The following is a 24,768-nucleotide window of genomic DNA, read 5'->3' on the forward strand; positions in this document are numbered from 1 at the left end:
GGAACGGTGTTGCCATTCGAACTAGGCCATTGAGAGATATCTGTGAAAAGATGACTTCTGAGTAAAAAACGGGAAAGTGGTGTGTGAGCCATCCTGGCATCATGGGCAAATGTATTCCAGCAGAGGGAGCAGCCAATGCAATGGCCCTGGGGCAGGAGTGTGCCCGGGAGTCTAAGGAACAGTGAGAAGATCCAGAGGGAACAGCCAGTGCAAAGGCCCTGGGGCAGGAATGTGCCTGGGAGTTTAAGGAACAATGAGAAGTTCCAGAGGGAATAGATAGTGCAAAGGCCCTGTGGCAGGAGTATGCTTGAGCTGGTGGAGAAAGGGAATCAAATCTTTGCTGTCTCTCTCCCCTACCAGAGCAAAGGTACATGGGAGAAGACCCGGTTGGCTCTGGAGGCCGAAGTATCTGAGCTACGGACCGAGCTAAGCAACCTGCAGACCGCGAGGCAGGAGGGTGAGCAGCGGAGGCGCCGCCTGGAGTCACAGCTGCAGGAGGTGCAGGGCCGGGCTGGCGATGGGGAACGGGCACGAGCAGAGGCTACTGAGAAGCTGCAGCGAGCTCAGGTGAGTGGGGCGCCCAGGGATGGTCTCTGCTGTGTGACCTTGAGTAAGATGCCTGCCCTCTCTGGGCTTCTCTTTGGTCCACATCAACCCTACTGTCCCTTCCAACTCTTCCAACGTAATCACACAGATGGCTAGTGTTTGGTGAGTGGTTACTATACACCAACCATCCTATGTATTTTACTACAGCCTCCTGGTGTTCCTTTGAGGGAAGGGCTAATATTATTCCCATTTTACACACAAAGAAACTGAGACCCCAGGGAGGTGAAGTTGATTGTCTAAGGTCCCTCAGAGCCAAAGCTCAAACCCAGGCATGGCTGACCCCGTAGCTCTTAATCCTGCCACAGTGCCCACCTCCAGCCTCTTATCTTCTGACCTTAAATAATCCGTCGTCTGATTAGAAAAACCCAAGGTGAATACTTGGAGCTGTGTGAGAACATTATCATACTGTGACCTTTATTTATTTACTTTTTTTTGTCTTTTTGCCTTTTCTAGGGCCGCTCCCATGGCATATGGAGGTTCCCAGGCTAGGGGTCTAATCGGAGCTGTAGCCAACAGCCTACACCACAGCCACAGCAACACGGATCGACCGGCCACACCACAGCCACAGCAACACCAGATCCTTAACCCACTGAGCAAAGCCAGGGGTCAAACCTGCAACCTCATGGTTCCTAGTCGGATTCGTTAGCCAGTGAGCCACGATGGGAACTCCATCATACTGTGACTTTTAAAAGGAATTTGTGGAGTTCCCATTGTAGCTTAGTAGAAATGAACCCAACTAGTATCCATGAAGATGCAGGTTTGATCCGTGGCCTTGCTCAGTGGGTTAAGGATCCAGTGTTGCCATGAGCTGTGGTATAGGTCACAGATGAGGCTCAGTTCTGGCATTGCTGTGGCTGTGGTGTAGGCTGGCAGCTGCAGCTTCGATTCAACCCCTAGCCTGGGAACTTCCATATGCCAGTGGGTGCAGCTGCCCCCCCAAAAAAAAGGAAATTAAAAAATGTTTAAATTTTATTTTATTTTTAAACTAAATGACCTGTTTATTGGTGAAAATACAAAGAAGCAGAAAGAATGAAAGGAAGAATGACTCTTTTTTTTGCTTCTTAGGGCCGCACCCTCAGCATATGGAAATTCCCAGGCTAGGGGTCAAATCGGAGCTATAGCTGCCAGCCTACACCACAGACACAGCAGTGCAGGATCTGAGCCACTTCTTCAACCTTACACCACAGCTCATGGCAACGCCGAATCCTTTAACCCACTGATCAAGGCCAGGGATTAAACCTGTGTCCTCCTGGATACTAGTCAGATTCGTTTCCACTGAGCCACAACGGGAACTCCTTATTTCCAAGTTTTCAGATGAATTTTCTGAGCAGCCAGAACTTGAACCCAACCTCGTTCCTTAAGTGAATCTCGAAAAGGGAGGAAATGCAGCTTCAGGGTCACATACCCATACTGGAGGCACTCAGCCAACAAACATTTATTGAGCACCTACTGTGTGCCAGGCCCTGTTGTGGGAATAAAGCTGATGAGGCCCTGCCCTTATGGCAGCAACAGTCCCGGGGGAAGAAAGTGGTTAACTGCTGCCCAGTTCCTACAGCCAAGGAAGTCGAGGCCGGCAGCCACACCCAGGCTCACTGGGCTGGGTGATTTGGGTGCTGGGGGAACGGCTTTATGAAATATAACTCATTGGAGTTCCCGTCGTGGCGCAGTGGCTAACGAATCTGACTAGGAACCATGAGGTTGCGGGTTCGATCCCTGGCCTTGCTCAGTGGGTTGAGGATCCGGCATTGCCCTGAGCTGTGGTGTAGGTTGCAGACATGGCTCAGATCCCGCGTTGCTGTGACTCTGGCGTAGGCTGGTGGCTGCAGCTCTGATTAGACCCCTAGCCTGGGAACCTCCATATGCCACGGGTGTGGCCCTAAAAAAGGTAAAAAGACTAAATAAATAAATAATAAAAATTAAAATTAAAAAATTAAAAAATTTTAAAAAATGAAATGTAACTCACTTACCATATAATTCACCCATTTAAAAAGTACAATCCGGAGTCCCCATTCTGGGTCAGTGTGTTAAGAACCCAACTAGTATCCATGAGGATGTGGATTCCATCCCTGGCATCGCTCATCGGCTTAAGGATCCAGCGTTGCTGTGAGCTGTGGTATAGGTCACAGATGTGGCTTGGATCTGGTGTTGCTGTGGCTGTGGTGGTGTAGGTTGGCAGCTGCTGCTCTGATTCAACCCCTAACCTGGGAACTTACATATGCCACAGGTGGAACCCTAAAAAGCAAATAAAAGAAAAGAAAAGAAGAAGAAATAAAATAAAATGTACAATCTGGAGTTCCCTTATGGCGTTATGGCACAGCGGGTCTAGGATCCGTTGGCACTGCTGTAGCTCTGGTTACAGCTGTGCTACAGGTTCAGTGCCTGGCTGGGAACTTCCACGTGCTGCGGGCAGGACCAAACATTTCAAAAATTAAAATAACAGGTACAATCCAGTGGTTTTTAGCCATTCAGAGAGTTGTACAGTCATCACCATAACCTAAGTTGAGGGCATTTTCATCACCCCCAAAAGAAATGCTGTCCACGTTTCAAGCTACCATCCGCCGGCCACCCACCCTCGGGCGACCTCGAATCTGCTTTCTGTTTCCTTGGATTTCCTACTCGGGACATTTCGTGTAAATAGAATCCTGCAATATTTTCCCTTTGGGGTCTGGCTTCTTTCACTGCGCCTTGTTTTCAAGGCGCATCCGCAGCATAGCGTCTATCAGGACTTCATCCCTTTTTATGGCCAGAGAGGATTCCGTTGTCTAGAGAGACCACATTTTGTTTAGTCCCTCAGCCACTGATGGACACTTGGGTCGTTTCTACCTCGCCACTGTCGTGAACACCCTGTACAAGTTTTTGCACGGACATGTCTTCATTCCTCTTGGGTACATACCTCGGAGCGGAATTGCTGGGCCATGTGGAAATTCGACATGTAGCTGTTTAAGGAGCTGCTGGCCTGATTTCCATAGCAGCTGCACCCTTTTATATTCCTCCATGTGGGAGGTGGGGATTTGAGGCTGAGGAGCCCCGGGGTCGGCTGGCTGGAAGCCACTGTTAGAAGGTGTCCCTTCCCCACAGGCTGAACTTGAGAACGTGTCTGGAGCCCTGAGTGAGGCCGAGTCCAAAGCCATCCGGCTGAGCAAGGAGCTGACCAGCATGGAGGCCCAGCTCCACGATGCCCAGGTGACCCCGGTGCCCCTCATCAGGCCCGCCCCCTCCCCCGGCTCGCCACCCTCCTGCCCACACCTAACACCCATGCTCCCATCCATCTGCAGGAGCTGCTGCAGGAGGAGACCAGGGCGAAGCTGGCCTTGGGGTCCCGGGCACGCGCTCTGGAGGCTGAGGCGGCAGGGCTGCGGGAGCAGCTGGAGGAGGAGGCAGCTGCCCGGGAGCGGGCGGGCCGAGAGCTGCAGACGGCCCAGGCCCAGGTGAGCAGCCCTGGAGGGAGGTGTCAAAGGGATGCCTGGTCCGTCACCCTGCTTCTCCTGGTTCCCTGGCTGAGCACGTTGTAGGCCGCTCCTGCAAGCCGTAGTACTGGCCTCTGTCTCTCCCTCATCCCCAGAGCCCATCTGTGCAGTTCCCCCCTTGCTCCTGCCCCCCACTCACTGTCTCATCACCTCCCCTGTGTCCCCACAGCCCCACCAGCCCTGCTCAGCCTCATCTTCTGCCACCTGGATCCTCATCTCAGCCTCCCTTCAGGCCTCTCTGCCTCTAGCCTCTTCCCTTTCAGCTCATCCTTCACATGGTTTTTCTCCACCCAGAGCTGACCCCACCCTTCCTTTGCTCACAGCCCTTCTGTGGCTCCCCAGCTCCCCCTGGACAAAGCCCATGCCTTTCAGCTGGGTGTCAGGGGCCCTGCCTTCTCTGGTCCTTCCTTCGTCTTTTTTTTTTTTTTTTTTTTCTTTTTTGGCCGCTGCATGCAGTGGCTTGATGTGGGATCTTCATTCCCAGACCAAGGACCAAATCCAGGTGCAAGTGCCGAGTCCTAACCACTAGACCACCAGGGAACTCCCGCTTCTGTTGTCTTTAGTCTATCCGTCTCTCATTGTTCTTTCCTCACCTGGGAAAACTGCCTTCATTTTTCAGGACTTAGCCTCAGCCTCTCCTATTCTGAGAAGACCCTGAGCACCCCCATCTGAGCTCCCACAACCCTTCTTTCTGCTTTGTCCCCCCTCCAGTCACCCTGGCTGGAACTATCTGCATCCATGAGTTCCCCCCCACCAGACTAGGAGCTCCTGGAGAGTGGGACCCCATCAGAGTTAGGTCAGGGTCCCCAGCATAGGCCAGCATAGAGCCTGATGTATGGGAGACCTTGGGAAATGCCTGTTGAATGAGTGATGAATACCCGATGAATGCATGCCCACAAATATCCTTCTTTAACTGGAAAACTCCTATGCATACATCAAGATCCATCGCAAATGTCCCCTCCTCCAGGAAGCCTGTCTTGAATCTTCTAAATAGATTTTGAACCCCTTCTGTAGACTCCCATGGATCCCATTCTTTGACCTTAGCCTCCGTCACCCTGGGCCATGAAGCTCAGTCTCCCCCATCAGACTGGATGTTCCCCAGGACACAGCCCAGATTCTGACTCATCTTCTGGGTACTGGTAGGAACCCTTTTAATCTCCTGGAGGAGCTGGGGCTCATAGAACTCATAACTTCATCCCTTCTCCAAGGCAGATGCATCCGATGGGGTCAAGTCATTTCTCTCTTCAGACCTCAGTCTCCCCATCTGGGAAATGGGGCCCCACCTACTCACCCCTTGGTCACAGCCATAAGTGCCACCTTCCCCCTCTCTCCTCCCCCTCCAGCTCTCAGAGTGGCGGCGGCGCCAGGAAGAGGAGGCAGGGGCGCTGGAAGCAGGGGAGGAGGCCCGACGCCGGGCGGCCCGAGAGGTTGAGGCCCTGACCCAGCGCCTGACTGAAAAGACGGAGGTGGTGGAGCGGCTGGAGCGGGGCCGGCGGCGGCTGCAGCAAGAGCTGGACGATGCCACAGTGGACCTGGAGCAGCAGCGGCAGCTCGTGAGCGCGCTGGAGAAGAAGCAGCGCAAATTCGACCAGGTGAGGCTCCACAGGTAACCCAGCTGGGAAATCGGACGCTGGCCCATGCTGCCTGCGGTCGTTGTGAGGAATCCGGGACGAGACGTCTCAGCTCAACCATGAACTTGGGAGGACCTTTGGGCGAGATGCCTCATCCCTCTGAGCCTCTGTAAAATAGAACACCCATCCATCCTGGCTCCCATCTCTTATCCCAGAGTAATTGCTGGTGGCCCCCACTGTTACTCCCAAAGGTGCCTGAAGATGCACCAGAGGGCACTTAGGGAGATTAAATGGAACAGCCATCTCACTACACAAGTCCACTCACTGTGTACCTCGGCCAGCTGCTGGTCCCATTTCAGCCTCAGTTTGCCCATCTACAAAATGGGGCTAATGTGAAGCACTCTGAAGAAGGAATAAAATCTTCAGCAGCCCAGGGCATTAAGAGTAGGCAGCCCTGAGGGTCACATCCCAGCGGGGACCCTTTGTGGCCATGTGGCTTGGGCAAATGGCCCAAGCATGTCTCGTTTTCTTCATCTGGAATATGGGAGGCACAGTATTTTGCCTTCATTTGTGAAAGGTATTTTCACCGGCTGTTGAATTCCAGGTAAACGGTTTTAGGCTTGATTCTCCCCGCACCTTGGCAAGTGCATTCCATGATCTGTGGCCGCTGTCGTATCGGAGGAAAAGTTAGCAGTCATTCAAATCACCGTTTCCCTGTGGGTAGTGGGATGTTTGTCTAGCTGGCTTCAAGTTTTTATCTTTATCTTTGGTTTTTAGCAGTTTTACCATGATATCCAGCTGTGGGGTTTTGTATTTATCCTGCTTCCGTTGGCCAAGCTTCTTACAGTTTTGGAGTGGTGTTTTTGATCAAACGTGGAAATCTTTTTTTTTTTTTTTTTTTTTTTTTTTTTTTTTTTTTGTCTTTTTGCTATTTCTTGGGCCGCTACCGCGGCATATGGAGGTTCCCAGGCTAGGGGTTGAATCGGAGCTGTAGCCACCAGCCTACGCCAGAGCCACAGCAACGCGGGATCCGAGCCGCGTCTGCAACCTACACCACAGCTCACGGCAACGCCGGATCCTTAACCCACTGAGCAAGGGCAGGGACCGAACCCGCAACCTCATGGTTCCTAGTCGGATTTTTTTTTTTTTTTTTTTTTTTTTTTTGTCTAAACGTGGAAATCTTTAGCCATTATTTCTTCAAAGAGAGCAGCACCCATTTTAAAAAGAATTCTTTTTTGTATCTCCTAGAATTTTATATAAATTCTTTTTATATAAATCTTATTCCCTTTCTTTCTTCCTTCCTTCCTTTCTTTTTTACGTTTTAGGGGGCGAACCCATGGCATATGGAGGTTCCCAAGGCTAGGGGTTGAATCAGAGCTGCAACTGCTGGCCTATGCCACAGCCACAGCAATGCCAGATCCAAGCCACATTTGAGACCTACACCATAGCTCATGGCAATGCCAGATCCCCGACCCACTGAGTGAGGCCGGGGATAGAACCCACATCCTCGTGGATACTAGTTGGATTCATTTCTGCTGTGCCAAGACAGCACTCCTATTAATCTTATTCTTGACTGGCTTCTTTCACTCAGAATAATTACCTTGGAGCAGTTCTCTTGTGGCACAGAGGATCTGGTGTTGTCACTGCCATGGCTTGAGTTGCTGCCGTGATACAGGTTCAATCCCTTGCCCAGAAACTTTGATGCACTACAGATCGTGGGCAAGGCAAAAAAAAAAAAAAAAAATTACTTTGAGATTCATCCATGTTTTTACACGCATCAATATTTTATTCCCCTTTTTTTCTTTTTCTTTTTTCATTTGTCTTTTTGGGGCCGTACCTGCAGCATATGGAGGTTCCCAGGCTAGGCGTCCAGTCAGGGCTGCAGCTGCCGGCCTACACCACAGCCACAGCAACATGGGATCCGAACCACGTCTATGACCTACACCACAGCTCTTGGGAACGCTGGACCCTTAACCCACTGAGCAAAGCCAGGGATCAAACCCACATCCTCATGGATACCAGTCGGGTTGATTAACCACTGAGCCACAGGGGACTCTCCTATTTTTTTTCTTACTGCTAAATATTATTCCTTTAGAGATAAACTAGATTATGGAAAACGTGACCCTGTTGATGAACATGGGAGTTGTTTCTAGTCTTTGGCTGTTATGAGTTAAGCCTCGGTCTTTCTAATAGGAAGTGGCGGTTTTAGTCCATGTTTCCCTAATGAGCAACGATGCCCACATCTTTTCAGGTGCTTATTTGCCACCCACACATCTTCTTCGGTGCAGTGGCTGTTCAAATCTCTTGCCCTCTTGGAGTTTCTGTCATGGCGCAGCGGAAATGAATCTGACTAGAATCCACGAGGACACAGGTTCGATCCCTGGCCTTGCTCAACAGGTTAAGGATCCGGCATTGCCATGAGCTGTGGTGTAGGTCGCAGACTCGGCTCGGATCTGGCATTGCTGGGACTGTGGTGCAGGCCAGCAGCTACAGTTCCAATTCGACCCCTAGCCTGGGAACCTGCATATACCGCAAGTGCGGACCTAAAGGACAAAAAAGAAAAATCTTCCCTCTTAAAAAAATACATTGTTTCTTTTCTTATTATTTAATTTCAAAAGCTTTTTATATATTCTGAATACAAGTTCTTTATCAGATATACTGCTTTGCAGATGTTTTCATCCAGTCTGTGGCTTGTCTTTTCATTCTCTTAGTAGAGCCTAAGAGCAGAAGTTTTTAATCGTGATGAAATTCAGTTTATTAATTTGTTACTTTGTGGATTATGCTTTTGGTGTTGTGTCAAGAAATCTGTGTCTAACTTAAGGTCACAATGGTTTCCTCCTATTTTTTTTTCTAAAGTTTGCTAGTTCTAGGTTTTACATTTAGGCCTATGAGTCATTTTTTAAAATTTTTCCATGATCCATTTCTTTTGGCCTTGCCCGAGGCATGTGGAAGTTCTCCTGCCAGGAATTGAACCTATGCCACAGCAGTGACCACAGCCAGAGCAGAGACAATTCCAGTCCTTAACCTGCGGCCCTAAAAGACAAAAAGAAAGAGAGAAAGAAAGAAAGAAGGAAGGAAAGAAAGAAAGAAAGAAAGAAAGAAAGAAAGAAAGAGAAAGAGAGAGAAAAGAAATTGAAAATCACATAGCATTAATTCTCCAATTTTTTCTTCTTTTTCAAAGTCATTTTGCCTCTTCTTAGTCCTTTGCATTTCCATATGTGTTTTGTCATCAGTTTGTCCATTTCTACAGCCAAAAAAGTCTCTGCTAATTGTTTTCTACAATCTTTTTTCTCCCTTTGCTCTGTTCAGATAGATCATCTCTATTGACCTGTTTTCAAGTTTACTGATTCTTCCAGTGTGTGTCCATTCTGCTGTCAGTTTCCTCTAGTGACTTTTCGATTCCAGATACTGTATTTTGGAGTTCTGGCATTTTTCTTTGGTTCTGTTTTACAGTCTCAAATCCCTCCTGAAATAACCCCACATCTTCACTCATCGTATCCGTCTTGTCCTGACACTTGCTTCTCGTAGTCACAGTCCTGGTGCAGTAGTCCCAGGTTCTAGGTCATCTGTGGGTTTGTTTCCATGGACTGGTTTTTCTCTTGACTGTGAGTCCCATTCTCTTCCTTTTTTTGTGTGTCCTCTCAGTTTCATTGTTTGTCAGTCGCTGTCTTAGAGAACAATGAAGATTGAAGTGCATTTTATTTTTTAATTTATTTTTTTGCTTTTTTAGGGCCACACCTGAGGCATATGGAGGTTCCCAGGCTAAGGGTTGAATTGGAACTGTAGCTGCTGGCCTACACCACAGCCACAGCAACTTGGGATCCGAGCTGCCTCTGCAACCTATACCACAGCTCACGGCAACGCCGGATCCTTAACCCACTGAGTGAGGCCAGGGATTGAACCTGCAACCTCATGGTTCCTAGTTGGATTCGTTTCCACTGTGCCACGACAGAACTCCCTGAAGTGCATTTAAAAAAAATTTTTTCCTACCCCTACCGCAAGAGGAAGAAAGAAACACTCTTTCCTGCGTGGGGCATCTAGAGTGAGGGGCCAACCTGGCAAGATCCATTCAAGAGTTGAGCTGCTTCGGGACCCAGTTGCAACCTTAATGGCTCTCCCTCCCTCTTGTGTCCCTGCCTGTCTGTCTGTCCGTCCCTCCCTCTGTCCCTGGCCGCTCTCTCCCCCCCATCCCTCTGTACGCTCCCTTCAGCTAACCTCTCTCTCCCACCCCGTCTCCCTCACCCCGGAAGCTCCTGGCAGAGGAGAAGGCAGCCGTTCTGCGGGCCGTGGAGGAACGTGAGCGGGTCGAGGCCGAGGGCCGGGAGCGGGAGGCTCGGACCCTGTCCCTGACGCGGGCGCTGGAGGAGGAGCAGGAGGCCCGGGAGGAGCTGGAGCGGCAGAACCGCGCGCTGCGGGCCGAGCTGGAGGCGCTGCTGAGCAGCAAGGACGACGTCGGCAAGAGCGTGAGCCGCCCCTCCTTGGCACACACACGTGGGCACCTGAACGCACACGTGACATCAGGGGACACATGCGCGATGGCAGCCAGCATCAAACCCCATGTTTGCGAACAAGCACAGAACGGGGGGAGCTGCTGCCCAGACACGTGTGGTCTTCTCCCAAACCCACGTGTTCGCACACCCAGCGTGAGAGGAGAGCCTGCCGCCAAATGCATGTGTTTGCACACACACGTGCACATGTACACACCCGGGAAACAGGGAGAGCCGCTCACCACCATGCACGTTCGGGGGCACAGAACATGAGGAGCCCCTTCCAGCGAGCACATGTGTTCACACACAGAACATGGGCGCTGCTCGCAAAGCCTGTGTGCTCATGTGTGTTCATGGAACGTGAGGAGAATCTTCTGTGAACCACACGTGCTCGTGTGTACACACAGAGTGTGAGAAGCGCTCATCCTGTGTGTGTGTGTGTGTGTGTGATACTCAGAGAAAGTGAGGGGAGGTGACACAACATAGAGCCTGAGCTCTGCTCCCCAGATGTGAGTACATATGGACGTACAGGTGCACATGTGCACATACACGTGAATACACACTGTACATATACACACCTCACACCTGCATACCACACACACACACACACACACACACACACACACACACACACACCCCTTGCCATCCCCCAACTCCACTGAGCACCCAGGCCCCCCCACCAGGCCTCTGTCTTCCGCCAACTCATACAGCCCTCCGGGGCCTGCGAGGGGTCTCCCGGGCCCCTCGCCCAACCAGGACCCCAGCCTCCCAAGCTTCTGACACGGCCGCCACTCCATCCTTCCCTCATTGCCCAATAAGTGTAGGGGGAACCCACCAGAACAGGCCCAGGGCCACGGGCCACCCTGATGACGGGGGCACTGATGAAATCCGTGTGTAGCTGTGTCCCTGACACAGCCCCAGTATCCTTCCTTCCGGCCCCACGGTGTTTTCCAAGAGGCCCGATGGATGATGCCTTTATTCCCGACACACGCGCTGGCATTGATGCCGCGGAGCCTTTAGCCAGGCCTGGAAAGAACCCTCATCCCCGGGGCTGCAGCCTCACGGGTATTTCAGCCAAAATCCAACTCAAACTCTCGGGCCCGGCCTCTAGACGCACCATCAGATTATTGATAGTGTCTCCGCAGGCCCTTGCGGGAAATAGGATGTTGACGGGAGAAAGTTCGAGTCCTTTAAGCAAACCAAGTTGATTGGCAGGTGCCAAATGAGAGGAGGGACCAGTTGGCTCTTTCCAAGTGCTGAGAGCAGCTCTTGTCCCTGACCAGCGCTTCTCTGAGGGTCATTAGACAAGAGCGACACGCAGACGCTGTCCCTGTCCTGGGGCGCTCACGGTCCACTGTGGGAGGTGGGCGTTGCACAAAAAGACCCGTAAGCACATATTAAGTGACAGCTGCGGCTGAGCCAGAGAGGGGCTCAGTGCCAGGAGCATGGGGAACAGAGAGGCCCTGAAGGTCAAGGGCGTCTCTGAGGAGGTGACAATTAAGAGGAGACGGAGGGGGGGAGGTTTGAGAGTTCGTAAGCCCAGCTCTGCTTTCAGAGGGTATTTGGGGTTCTTATTTACACCCTCCTGGAAGGTTCGGAAACCCCCCGGGCTGAGAAAAAGTAGAAGCAGACGGTGGGTTGGGAATATCCTGGGAGCTCTGGCAGAAACCAGCACTGGCAACTCTGGAGCCACCTGCCTTCAACCCATTTCCACACGGGATTTCCAAAGACGAAGGTGCAGTGCCATGAGCTCACGCTCCAAAGTCACAAAACCCACGAGGACAACAGTCCACCATGAGTGAGAGTCAGCCCATGTCACCAACACTTGAATCGGACTCTCAGGAGCTTCAGATAGTAGAATTATGGCACATAGGTAAAATGTTTTAGGATGATCCAGAATGAGACACACAGTAGGTAGGGGCGGGGAAAGGTTGAAAGGTGAAGGAAGGAAGGAAGGGGACCCGTCAACTTGCCACCTCCCCCTATCTGTCAAAGCCCCCCTCCCTCTCGCCCCGGGTAGATCTCAGATCCCGGGTTCCTCCCCCCTCTTCGGGGGCCCAGGGCTCCCAGGGCTCACTCTCTGTCCCCACCAGGTACATGAGCTGGAGCGAGCCCGCCGGGTAGCCGAACAAGCAGCCAGCGACCTGCGAACACAGGTGACAGAGCTGGAGGACGAGCTGACGTCCGCCGAGGATGCCAAGCTGCGCCTGGAAGTGACCGTGCAGGCTCTCAAGGCACAGCACGAGCGTGACCTGCAGGGCCGGGATGAGGCTGGTGAGGAGAGGCGACGGCAGCTGGCCAAGCAGGTACAGGAGGCTGCAGGGCACCCAGCTGGCTGGGCGTGCCCACTGCTTACAGGCAGCACCCCTGAGAGGGGCAGGACATCTCATCCACTCACCCACCTGCTACTTGGAATTTCTACCCAAGTCCCCCCCCTGCTACCCAACCATCCCCCTGTTCCCCAACCTGCTCTCCCACCATGACCCATGAACCCACACGCAACCCGTTGACCTACTGACATGCCCAGTCAGATACCCTCCAGCCACCAGAGTGACCATTCACCATCTCCGGCCCACCTCCTGTGCCACCCGGCCACCCCTGCACAACCTGCCCAGCAACCTGCCCTTCTCCACGGCCACCTCTGCATCCGACTCCATCCACCTGGATACCCCTTCCAAGCAACCTCCTCTCCCCTGCCCAACCCCTCCTCACCCCAACCTATGTATGCATTCATTTGTTCACTCTCTTTTTTTTTTTCTTTTGTCTTTTCAGGGCCACACCCGTGGCATATGGAGGTTCCCAGGCTAGGGGTTGAATCAGAGCTGTGACCTCTGGCCTCCACCACAGCCACAGCAATGCAGGATCTGAGCCGCATCTGTAACCTACACCACAGTTCACTGCAATGCTGGATCCTTAACCCACTGAGCGGGGCCAGGGATCAAACCTGCGTCCTCATAGATACCAGTCAGATTCGTTTCTGCTGAGCCACGATGGGAACTCACTCTTGACCAACTTGTCTACACCCCCCTTCATGCCCCACCTTCCTCCCTGGTTCATCTGCTCCTGCACCCCCTTCCTCATTCCTTCCTTCGCTCGCTCCCTCTCAGCATCGTTCATTCATTCCTCACTTGGTCCAGGGCCTTCTATGGTCTGCAGTGGGCAAGGCTCTCCAGTAGGCGAGGAGTGCTGAGCGTGGGAGGGGCAGGCCAGCTCGAGGGTCAGAAAGACCCCTCTGGGCCCATGTGGGCAGCAGACTGGCCCCAAAGGAGAGATGAAGAGGTGATCCAAGGCTGGGGGAGGGGGTCTCTGGGTGCTTTTGAACTCCCCTGGCCCCACTGATCCAGGCGTGGGCTCACCCAAGACTTGGTCTTGGAGGCACTGGGCAGCCTCAGGAGAGCCATGAGCAGCAGAGGGGCAGCGAGCGTCAGCTCTGGCAGTGGGAGGATCGATCCATCGGGAGTCTTCTGGCACCAGCTGGAGGGGAGAGATGGGAGCAGAAAGGAGGCTGGGGCGGGAGGGGGAGGCCCGATTGGGGTTCCGGGGATGGAGGATGGTGGGGTCTGTGGTGGAGAGAGGCGTGGGGCAGGACCAGGGCTGGGGGCCTGGACAGGGGCTGAAGTGCAGACATCTGTGTCACTAGCATGTAGAGGGAGCCCGGGCCCCCTGTCCCCTGAGCCTGAGCCTCTCCCCGCCCCCAAGCTGCGGGATGCAGAGGTGGAACGCGATGAGGAGCGCAAGCAGCGCGCCCTGGCCGTGGCCGCCCGCAAGAAGCTGGAGGCGGATCTGGAGGAGCTGAAGGCTCAGACCGTGGCCGCCGGGCAGGGCAAGGAGGAGGCCGTGAAGCAGCTTCGCAAGATGCAGGTAAGGGGTGGGGCTTCAGCCACGGAGAGGGGAGGCCCCGCCCTCGCTCCGGCTCCCAAACCAGCTCGAACCCGCCCTCTTGATGCCCTGAGCAGCAGCCGAATGAAGTCCACAGTTTTGCAAACATCCATGCCCCAAAGACTCAGGTGGTTCTTTTTATATTTATTTCCTTTATTTAAAATGCTTAATTTTTAAGTTCAATTTCCTCATCTTATTTCATTTTTGAAATGGAAATAACCTCCACAACCCCCTTATGAAAGTTATACATGATGGAGTTCCCGTCGTGGCGCAGTGGTTAACGAATCCGACTAGGAACCATGAGGTTGCGGGTTCGATCCCTGCCCTTGCTCAGTGGGTCAAGGTTCCGGCGTTTGCCGTGAGTTGTGGTGTAGGTCACAGACGCGGCTCGGATCCTGCGTTGCTGTGGCTCTGGCGTAGGCTGGCAGCTACAGCTCCGATTCGACCTCTAGCCCGGGAACCTCCATATGCCGCAGGAGCGGCCCAAGAAATGGCAAAAAGACAAAAAAAAAAAAAAAAAAAAAAGTTATACATGGTTATTTTTTTTTAATTTGGGGGAAGGGGAGTTCCCTGGTGGCTCAGTGGCTTAAGGATCAGGCGTGTCCCTGCTGTGGTGTGGGTTCGATCCCCGGACCAGGGCATGGCACCAGTGCGGACGAAAAAAATTTTTTTTAATTTTTATTATTTATTTTATTTTTTATTTTATTTTATTTTTATTTTTTGTCTTTTCTAGGGCCACTCCTGTGGCATGTGGAGGTTCCCAGGCTAGGGGTCTAATCGGAGCTGTTGCTGCTGGCCTACACCACAGCCACAGCCGCAGCCACAGCCACAGCCACAGCAATGCCAGATCCAAGCTGCATCTGCAACCTACACCACAGCTCACAGCCATGCCAGATCCTTAACCCACTGAGTGAGGCCAGGGATTGAACCCCCAACCTCATGATTCCTGGTTGGATTCGTTTCTGCTGTGCCACAGCGGGAACTCCTGTGTCTTTATTTTAAGCACTATTGGGGGAAAACCCTTTTGCCGGCGTCCCTACGCACTCTTCTCCTTTTTTTTTCTTTTTCTTTTTTGGCTGACCCATGGCATATGGAGTTCCAGGGCCAGGGATCAGATCTGAGCTGCAGTTGCAACCCAAGCAACATCTGTGGCAATGCAGCATCCTTAACCCACTGTGCCAGGCCTGACCGGGGAGCTCTTGGGAGTGTCCCAGGGCTCCCAAGATGCTGCCAATCTCTTTGCACCATAGCGGGAACTCCCCTACACACTCTTAATAGTGGCCAGGCATCAAAGTAGCTACAGGTATAAGCTCCAGGACCAGCAGCCTGGGTTCAGGTCCTAGCTCTGCCACTCACTGCCCCGTGCACTCTGTGAACCTCTCTATGCCTCGGTTTCTCCTGTCTGTAAACCGGGAAAGAAAATAGACACACTAAATGGATTTGGGAGGATTAAGGGAGTCAAGATATATATAAAGAGCCTGGCCCAGGGTGAGTGATCCGAGTTTACCATTCCTATTACTACTGCAGAATCCAAATATTATCCCCGATTTAGGCTTACTTTAATTTCGATGTGCTTCTTTTTAAAGAGGTGGGGGCCAGACACAGAGAGGGGCTGGCCCACGGTCGCACAGCCAGGGGCCTGGGTGTGGAAGCCCAGGTCCGCAGGGCTCTGCTTGCTTAAGGGGAGCCGAGGAACCCCCACCTGGCCGATGAGAGGTTGTGGGGCGACTCCCCATGACTCACGACCAGGCTGGGCTCACGCACTCGCTCTGTTCCACCCAGGCCCAGATGAAGGAGCTGTGGCGGGAGGTGGAGGAGTCGCGCAGCTCCCGGGAGGAGATCTTTGCCCAGAACCGGGAGAGTGAGAAGCGCCTCAAGGGGCTGGAGGCCGAAGTGCTTCGGCTGCAGGAGGTAAGGCCAGATGGGCGGGGCCCTGGGAGTGGGCGGGGCGCTAGGGGTGGAGAGTGGCGGGTCTTGTGGGCGGGGCCCGGAGACTTGGGGGATCCTTGGGAGGGTCCTGAGCAGAGGAGCCGCAAGTCCGCTCTTGGACCGTAGGGGGGCCTGGACTAGAGCGGGGAGCCTGGAGGCCGGGAAGCTGCGGAGGGAGGATGAAGCCCGAACCGGGTCTGTGGGGACGCAGAGGAGGGAACAAGGCAGAGAGAGTAAGGGGGCAGGATGGACAGGGTTGTGGGTGGCAGAGGGTCAGAGGAGGTGAGGAGAGGCCTGGAGGCCTGGCGGGATGACTGGAGGGGGAGCAGGTTTGAAAGGAGAAGCTGGGCTCGGTGAGGAGTGGCTGAGGGTGAGGGACCTTGGGGACGGGCAGCAAGAGACGGACACGGATCAGGGACTCAGGAGACGGATATAAGAGACATCTATCTACCTGCAGACAGTGCGGTGGGGAAAAAAAGGTCGGGACTTGAGGGGTGAGGGGCAGGGAGGCCGGTACCCAGATAACCTCCCCTCGCCACAGCTGGCCACCTCCTCTGTCTGTCTTCGCAGGAACTGGCCGCCTCAGACCGGGCCCGGCGGCAGGCCCAGCAGGAGCGGGACGAGATGGCAGATGAGGTGGCCAATGGCAGCCTCAGCAAGTGAGTGGCCCAGGGTAATGTGGGGACAGCGCGCCCTCTCCTGGCCATCCTTCCCTCTCACCTCCCTCCCCGTTCCGGGTCTCCCCAGGGCCGCCATTCTGGATGAGAAGCGTCAGCTGGAGGGGCGCCTGGGGCAATTGGAAGAGGAGCTGGAGGAGGAGCAGAGCAATGCAGAGCTGCTCAATGACCGCTACCGCAAACTGCTCCTGCAGGTGAGCACAGCTGGGTCACCGGCTGCCAGCCTAGGTCCCTGCTGGCCTGGGACCTAGGGCCTCTCATTCAACAAATTTAGGAAAAGAGAATCTTTTAGTTGGGTTTTGAAGGCTGAATAGGAGTGGGGGGGGGCACCAATGCATTCCATTCATTTGTATTTCTGAGGCTTGTCAAAGGCTAAATCCAGGGATGAATTATGTGGGTCTATGTCCTGCAGAATTCCCTGGGCTTGGAATTACACTGACATTATAGAATGACATGTGTGATAATAGAAGCATCCAGGGCCCAGTAGAGAAAGAGAGAACTCTACAAGAGAGAAGCATTTGGAAGAAAGAATTTGGCTGGGGTTGTAAAGCGTATGTAGGGGCTAGAAGAAAAGCATATTTCATTTGTATATTTATCGATAAATATTTTATGAGGCTTCTGAAGTTCTAGATCCTATTCTGGGTGGTGCCAGGAACCTGGGGATGGGTCATTCCAGGTCTCTGCCCTTAAGGACAGCCTAGTCTGATGGAGGAGAGAGACTATCCCAACACAGAAACAAATGAAAATGGAGGAAGCAGGAGTTCCAGTCATGGCTCAATGGTTAACAAACCTGACTAGCATCCATGAGGACATGGGTTCCATCCCTGGCCTCACTCAGTGGGTCGGGGATTCAGCTACACCATTGTGGTGTAGGTTGCAGACTCAGCTCAGATCCCACGTGGCTGTGGCTGTGGCTGTGGCGTAGGCCGGCAGCTACAGCTCCGATTCGACCCTTAGCCTGGGAACCTACATATGCCACAGGTGCAGCTCTAAAAAGAAAAAAAAAAAAAAAAGCTCATTCCAGATCTGAATCAGGAAGCGAAGCAGAGTAGCCTGGACCGGCTTCAGGCTGCCATAACCAAATACCCTAGACTGATGGCTTAAACAGGGGAAATTTATTTCTCATGGTTCCGGAGCCTGAGAAGCCCAAGACCATGGTAAGATAGGTTTTATCCTGAGGCCTCTTCTCTCAGTTGTAGGCGGATGTCATCTCGTGGGCTCACTGGCTGAGACTTGCTCTGCATGTAGGGAGAGAGAAAGAGCAATCTCTCTGGGTCTCCCTGTAAAGGCACTAATCCCATCACAGGCCCCACCCTCATGGCCTCTCTAACTCTCAGTAACCCCCAAAGGCCCCATCTCCAGACACCAGCACAGTGGGGGGGGGCCTTCAATGTATGACTTTGGGGCAGGGGACGCCAACATTCAGTCCATAACACACCAGTTGTCTGGGAAGCCAGCCTGGTTATCTCAAAAGCACTTAGAAGTCAACCTGGAGAGGCTCCCGCTGGCCCCAAATGGAGGAACCTGAGCTTCAACAAGGGTAATGATTGCGGTTGCTTTCAATCCATCAAATCTGTTTAAATCCACAAGTTCACAATTTTTTTTCGGCCACCATGTGCAGCACACTTGTTGTATGATCCCTGGCTTTGCTCAGTGGGTTAAGGATCCAACATTGCCATGAGCTGTGGGTAGGTTGAAGACGAGGCTTGGAACCTACATTGCTGTGGCTGTGGTGTAGGCTGGTGGCAACAGCTCTGAATGGACCCCTAGCCTGGAAACCTCCACATGCCACAGGTACGGCCCTAAAAAGACAAAAAAAAAAAAAAAGAGTAAAGAAGAAAAGTCAGGATGACATCCTATTTGGGAGGAAAGGAACAGGTTATTACTGGGACAGGTGTGTGAAGTTCTGTTTCTTGACCTAGGTGGAGGTGACAATAGTGTTTTAGCCTTTTATTAACCCATTGAGCCATATATTTGATCCGCTTTTCACGTTTTCTATATCACAGTCTTATTTTCCAATAAAAGGTTAAAAAAATAGCATATGCTAATCACCACATCGATGTGTTCCTGTGAGGCCGAAATGAAATAAAGCATGAATCAGACTGGATCTGACTCATTTCTGCGTCCCGGGCATAGGCCCTTGCTCAAAGTAGGAGCTGAATAAATAAACAAGAATTATTATTAGGGGTATGTTTACACATTTGCAATGTAATAGCTACTGTTAATGGAGCCGGCACTTCTCCAAAGGATCCTGTATATCAAAACCGCCTGAGATGCTTGTTGAAAAATTGCATTCATGGACCCCATTCCAGACCTGCTGAATTAGAATCTCTGGAGGGTAGGACCCTGAGGTTCATTTTTTTTTTTTTTTCACAAGCGCACCCAGTGATCTTGGTGCAAACAAAAGTGTGATAACCCTTGGACAGACTCATTCACAGTCAGAGGTAGAATTTATAGCGTTTAAACAAGTTTGTGATAGTCTTGTGGACTTATTAAAATAGCAGAAACCTATCCAAAAGGTTAAAACCCAGAGCTGGCGCTGCTGTTGGCTGATAAGCCAATCGGGAAAAATATACACCACCATTTTCTGAGTATCTAGCTTGTACCAGGCTCTGTGCTCTGCCCTTAACAGTCCTCAACTCTGTTGTGGGAGGCACCTGCCTTTCCTTCCCACCTTCCCTCTGAGACTCCACCGTGCCCTTCTTGCCTTTCCCACTGCTCCAGGTGGAATCACTGACCACAGAGCTGTCAGCTGAGCGCAGCTTCTCAGCCAAGGCAGAGAGTGGGCGGCAGCAGCTTGAGCGGCAGATGCAGGAGCTTCGGGGGCGCCTGGGTGAGGAGGACGCTGGGGCCCGGGCCCGCCAGAAGATGATCATTGCTGCCCTGGAGTCTAAGCTGGCCCAGGCTGAGGAGCAGCTGGAGCAGGAGAGCAGGTAGGGGGGGCCCTCACATTCTGTCAATGAGATGAAAGGGAACTGCTTGTGTTACAAGCACTTGCTTTAGAAATATCCAAAAGAGGAGTTCCCGTCATGGCACAGTGGTTAACGAATCTGACTAGGAACCACGAGGTTGCGGGTTTGATCCCTGGCCTTGCTCAGTGGGTTAAGGATCCAGCGTTGCCGTGAGCTGTGGTGCAGGTCACAGACGTGGCTTGGATCTCACGTTGCTGTGGCTCTAGTGTAGGCCGGTGGCTGCAGCTCCGATTAGACCCCTAGCCTGGGAACCTCCATATGCCGTGGGAACGACCCTAGAAAAGGCAAAAAGACAAAAAAAGAAAAAAAAGAAAAAAAAAGAAAAAAAAAAGAAATATCCAAAAGAGACCCTATTCATGGTAGATGATTTCCTGTATCATTTGGGATGCTTTGGGCTGCAAGTAACTGCATTCTCAGTATATAATTTATTTTACTTTACTTTGTTTATTTATTTATTTTTTTGTCTTTTGTCTTTTTTTTGTCTTTTGTTGTTGTTGTTGTTGCTATTTCTTGGGCCGCTCCTGCGGCATATGGAGGTTCCCAGGCTAGGGGTTGAATCGGAGCTGTAGCCACCGGCCTATGCCAGAGCCACAGCAACGCGGGATCCGAGCCGCGTCTGCAACCTACACCACAGCTCACGGCTCAACGCCGGATCGTTAACCCACTGAGCAAGGGCAGGGACCGAACCCGCAACCTCATGGTTCCTAGTCGGATTCGTTAACCACTGCGCCACGACAGGAACTCCTATTTTACTTTACTTTGAATTAAATTATTTATAGTGTGACTTAACCAATGAGCTACTTTCTATAGCTGACTTATTATTACCAGCATATAATTTAAACAGCAATACAGCTGTCTTTGGCTATAGCTGTATAACAAACCACCTTAAACTGAAATTTAAGTGACTTAAAAGATCAATTGTTTCTTATTGCTCATGAGCCTTTGAGCTGGCTGGTACGTTCTGCTGATCTGAGTGTGGCGGGCCTCACACAGTCATCTTTACTCAGCTGAAAGTCAGCGGAATGGATTTGCTGATCTTGGCTTGGCTCTCATATGTGCTATAGCCTTGCCTGGGACAACTGGGCTACCTTGTCTCTGCTCCAGGCTGGCCCAGGATGGCTCACGTGACAAAGTGAATGTTCTAAGAGTGCAGGCTTCTTGGGGCCTCGCCTGGGAACTGGTACAGTGTCACTTATGCCACCTGCTATTACTGAAGCAAGTCATGTGGCCAGCTCAGGTTTAAGGAAACGTCCAGTCATAGCTGCCAAGCACTGCCCATCGCCAGGGACTTCATTACATGGACTTGACCCAGGGGTAAAGATCCATGCAGGGGAGGTTGGATGAGCAGAGACCACAGGGATGGGGAGATTCAGAAGACGGGAGGGAAAGGATTTGAGGGGCGAAAGGAGGTGAGGAGGGGCCCATGGGTCTGGCCGGCACAACTAGGTGGATCACATGGAACTGGGAGGAGGAGCGGGTTTGGGAGAAGGTACTGAGCCCAGTACAGGGTGCACTGAGTCTGACAGACGGCCAAGGCAGGGGTGAACCCGGCTGGAGCTCAGGAGACAGATTTAGCAGACACCAGGCTGTCAATGGGCACGGAAATCCAGGGCACAGATGAGCTTGTCCAGGGAAAGTGTGTGAGTGACAAGGGGAGAACACAGCAAAGATGGCTGAGGCCAGAGCTCTGGGCCTCTAGGGTGTTATGCACTCACAGACAGAAAAGGAAGCTGAGAGACTAAGGATGGAGGGAGAAAGAAAATTCCAGGCCAGGTGGAGGGAAGGTCAGGTGGGAAATGATGAGGCATGAGCTGGGGGCTAGGGCTGTGAGGCTGAGAGGAGGGGACAGGACAGAGTCCACGGGACAGTGGGACAGGGTTTGGGTACTGACAGCTTGGGGGGGGGACAAAAGAGAGAGAAGGGGTGAGGATGGTGCCTGGCGGTCTGACTTGGGGACAGGTGGCCAGTGGGTTGGTTTCCTGAGAGGAGGAAGGTTGGGAAATACCGTTGAACATGAATGAGCCAGCGGGCTTTGGAGAGCTGGTGTAGACGTGGGGACACTTTTAGGAACAACTGGCATCTGAGTAGAAGCCAAGGACTAGATGCCCTGGTGAGAGTCTGGGTGCCAGCACCTGGCCTGAGTAGACTGTGAGAGCTAGTTGGGGTGGGAAAGAGGGCAGCCACTCCACAAACAGGACGGCCGCCACCAGATGAGGCTCAGGGGGCAGAAGCCCAGGTACGAAGCTCTCCTGAGCGTCCCTGTCATGCCTCTCCTCAGGGAGCGCATCCTCTCTGGCAAGCTGGTCCGCAGGGCCGAGAAGAGGCTTAAGGAAGTGGTGCTCCAGGTGGAGGAGGAGCGGAGGGCGGCCGACCAGCTCCGGGACCAGGTGAGCAGCTGGTGTCCTTGAGGAGGGTTGGCGGTGGGCTCGGGGGAAATCACTGACGGACAGGTAGCAAAAACCAAACAAACAAAAAACAAAACAAAACGAAAAAACAGTTACTGTGTCCCAAGTGCTGTGCTACCAGCTTTAAAAACAAACAACAGCAACAACTTACCTGCACTCTCTTATCAGCTCCATTTCACAGGTGAGAAAAAGGAAACTTTTTGTTTTAGGTTGTTTGTTGTTGTTATGAAAATGGAAACTTTAAAAGGGGATGTAATTTGCCCCAACGTCACACAGTTAATAAAGACAGCTTGGATCCAATCCTCCTAACCCTCTTGCCAGCTCATACCCATGCTCAAACGTGACTAGCGCGTGTCACTGTGCCCTTAAAAGCTCAGCTGTGCAGCATTCCCGCTATGGCCCAGTGGCTTAAAACTCTGACTGCAGTGGCTCCCATTGCAGCTGCATCTGGGATTCAATCCCTGACCCGAGAACTTCCCTATGCTGTGGGTGTGGCCATTCAAAAAGAAAGAGAAAAGTTCTCCTGTGTTTGATTCACCATTCATTCCACAAAACAATTACTGAGCACCTGCTATGTGCCAGGCACTCTACGAGGCATTGGTGATATAGCTGTGAATGACACAGAGAAGGTCCCTGCCCTCATGGAGCTCACATTTTCAGCACAGGAAAGAAAGATACCATAAAGCTATAAACAAGCAAAGATAGTTACAGATTGTGACAGGGACTATGAAAAAAAAAAAGAGAGAATGGGAAGTTCCCATTGTGGCTTGTGGGTAAAGAGCCTGACTAGTATCCATGAGGATGCAGTTTTGATCCCTGGTCTCACTCAGTGAGTTAAGGATCCGGCATTGCCATGCTCTCTGGTGTAAATCGAAGACATGGCTCGGATCCGACATTGCTGTGGCTGCGGCATAGGCCGGCAACTGTAGCTCCGATTGGATCCCTAGCCTGGAAACCTCCATATACCACAGGTGCAGCCCTAAAAAGCAAAAGAAAAGAAAAAAAAGAGAACGAAGAGAGAGGGGGACACAGAGGATTGGGGAATGCTCCCTGGATTGGGGGTGGGGTCAGGAAGACCTGTCCAAGGAAGCAACATTTGAACAGATACTGCAGGGTGAGGAAGAGCCGGGAGGAAGGACCAGCAGGTGTAAAGACCCCGGGCTATAGAGATGCACTTGGGGAGTTGCACGCAAAAAGTGGAGCAGTATGGCTCCAGAGAAGAATGGGATTGGGGCGGTGGTGACAAGGAATGGGGTCAAACGGCATGGCAGGAGACAGACCATGGGTGCCCCCTCGCTGGAGAGAGATGGCCGGGTCTGGGGAGAGTCTGAGTGAACATGGGCCCCATCAGTGTGTTTATGAGAAGACGACCCTTCAGGGCCTGGGCCACCAGGGGCTGGAACCTTGTCCCAGGGGCACTGGGGAATCACAGGAGGACTCTGAGCCAGGGAGGGACTCGGTCAGCTCTAGGCAATAGAAGACCCCTCCGCGGCCGAGTCGGGGCTGCTCGCATTGTAGGCAGGGGAAGAGGCTGGCGAGGGGACCTAGGAGAAAAGAACACAGCAGGACGGGAAGGCAGGGCGGGAGGGATGGGTCTGTGGGGGCCGTGGAAGGGGATGAGCGCGGTACCCAGGGACCCAGAGACATGACCTGGGCCCCCTGCCCCCACCCAAGCTGGAGAAGGGGAACCTGCGAGTGAAGCAGCTGAAGCGGCAGCTGGAGGAGGCGGAAGAGGAGGCGTCCCGGGCTCAGGCGGTCCGCCGGCGGCTGCAGCACGAGCTGGAGGATGTCACAGAGGCCTCCGAGTCCATGAACCGGGAGTTGAACACGCTGAGGAACCGGCTCCGGTAAGGCCGCGGGGCACGCGTGCATCCTCGCTCCCCACACCCGAGCGCCCCTTCTCGCTCTGGCCCCTCATCTCCCTATCGCGCCGTATCGCCCTGTCTCTCGCTTCTCCCTCTGCCCCCTTCCCTTAACCTCTGCCTCCTGCTCTCTCGCCCTCCCGGTCCCGGCAGACGCGGCCCGCTCACCTTCACCACCCGCACGGTGCGCCAGGTCTTCCGACTGGAGGAGGGCGTGGCCTCGGACGAGGAGGCGGCGGAGGAGGAGGCGGAGCCGGGGTCTGGCCCGCCTCCCCCGGAGCCCGACGGGTCCCCTGCGGCCGTGCCCCAGTGACGCCACCCTGCCCCCAGCCACCGGGCTCTCCCTCCCTGGCCCCCTGGGTGCCTGTCCCACGAATCGCCCCCTGGCTTCTTGCACTTTGGAAATGGTGCCACCCTCTGGCATGACAGCACTTATCAACCCCACCCCGGGGGTCCCCTGAGGCTTCCCCTGAGCCCCTAAACACTGAGGAGTCGGCAAGCAGGGGGGCAGGGACTCGGGTGCTCTCGCTTGGGAGAAATTCGGGTGTAGTTGGCGAGCTGGGCTCCCATCCAGCCCCAGATCCTTCTCCGTTATGAGTGACCTTTATTAGGAAGGGAGCTTGGCTCCCCTGCCCTCCTCAGCCTGGGCTCCCACACCTCCTCCGCCGCCACCAGCCGCTGACCTCCCAGACTTCCGAGCGAGAGCACCCTGAGCCCCGGGCCACCACCAGTCTTGAACCCTTGCAGAGGGGCGGGATAAGGGGACCCCTCCCACGCCCCCTCCCCTCCTGCTCCACTCTCCCTTCTGGTTGCTCTTGTATGATCACGGTTCAGTTGGAGTTTTCCGTGGAAGCTGGAGGAGGCCCCCACACCCTCCCGGCTCTGGCAGAAATAAACTCCAACCCCAACTGGA

General features: G+C 53.1%; 1 protein-coding gene across 8 annotated transcripts in view; it reads left to right on the forward strand.

Moving 5' to 3' along the window:
• Positions 1-24,768, forward strand: part of MYH14 (myosin heavy chain 14) — a 102,904-nt gene extending 78,136 nt beyond the window's left edge. For all 8 annotated transcript variants that reach the window (XM_021094781.1, XM_021094782.1, XM_021094783.1 and 5 more), the window contains 14 exons: positions 361-567; positions 3,685-3,789; positions 3,882-4,034; positions 5,417-5,665; positions 9,895-10,107; positions 12,225-12,437; positions 13,831-13,992; positions 15,793-15,921; positions 16,510-16,598; positions 16,687-16,810; positions 19,341-19,549; positions 21,867-21,975; positions 23,668-23,840; positions 24,009-24,768. In XM_021094781.1, the coding sequence (XP_020950440.1) occupies positions 361-567; positions 3,685-3,789; positions 3,882-4,034; positions 5,417-5,665; positions 9,895-10,107; positions 12,225-12,437; positions 13,831-13,992; positions 15,793-15,921; positions 16,510-16,598; positions 16,687-16,810; positions 19,341-19,549; positions 21,867-21,975; positions 23,668-23,840; positions 24,009-24,168 (2,295 nt within the window). In that variant the 3' untranslated portion in view covers positions 24,169-24,768. The remainder of the gene's footprint in view (positions 1-360; positions 568-3,684; positions 3,790-3,881; positions 4,035-5,416; positions 5,666-9,894; positions 10,108-12,224; positions 12,438-13,830; positions 13,993-15,792; positions 15,922-16,509; positions 16,599-16,686; positions 16,811-19,340; positions 19,550-21,866; positions 21,976-23,667; positions 23,841-24,008) is intronic.

The sequence above is a fragment of the Sus scrofa genome, chromosome 6 (genome assembly GCF_000003025.6).
Source record: "Sus scrofa isolate TJ Tabasco breed Duroc chromosome 6, Sscrofa11.1, whole genome shotgun sequence".
Classification (NCBI taxonomy): Eukaryota; Metazoa; Chordata; class Mammalia; order Artiodactyla; family Suidae; genus Sus; species Sus scrofa.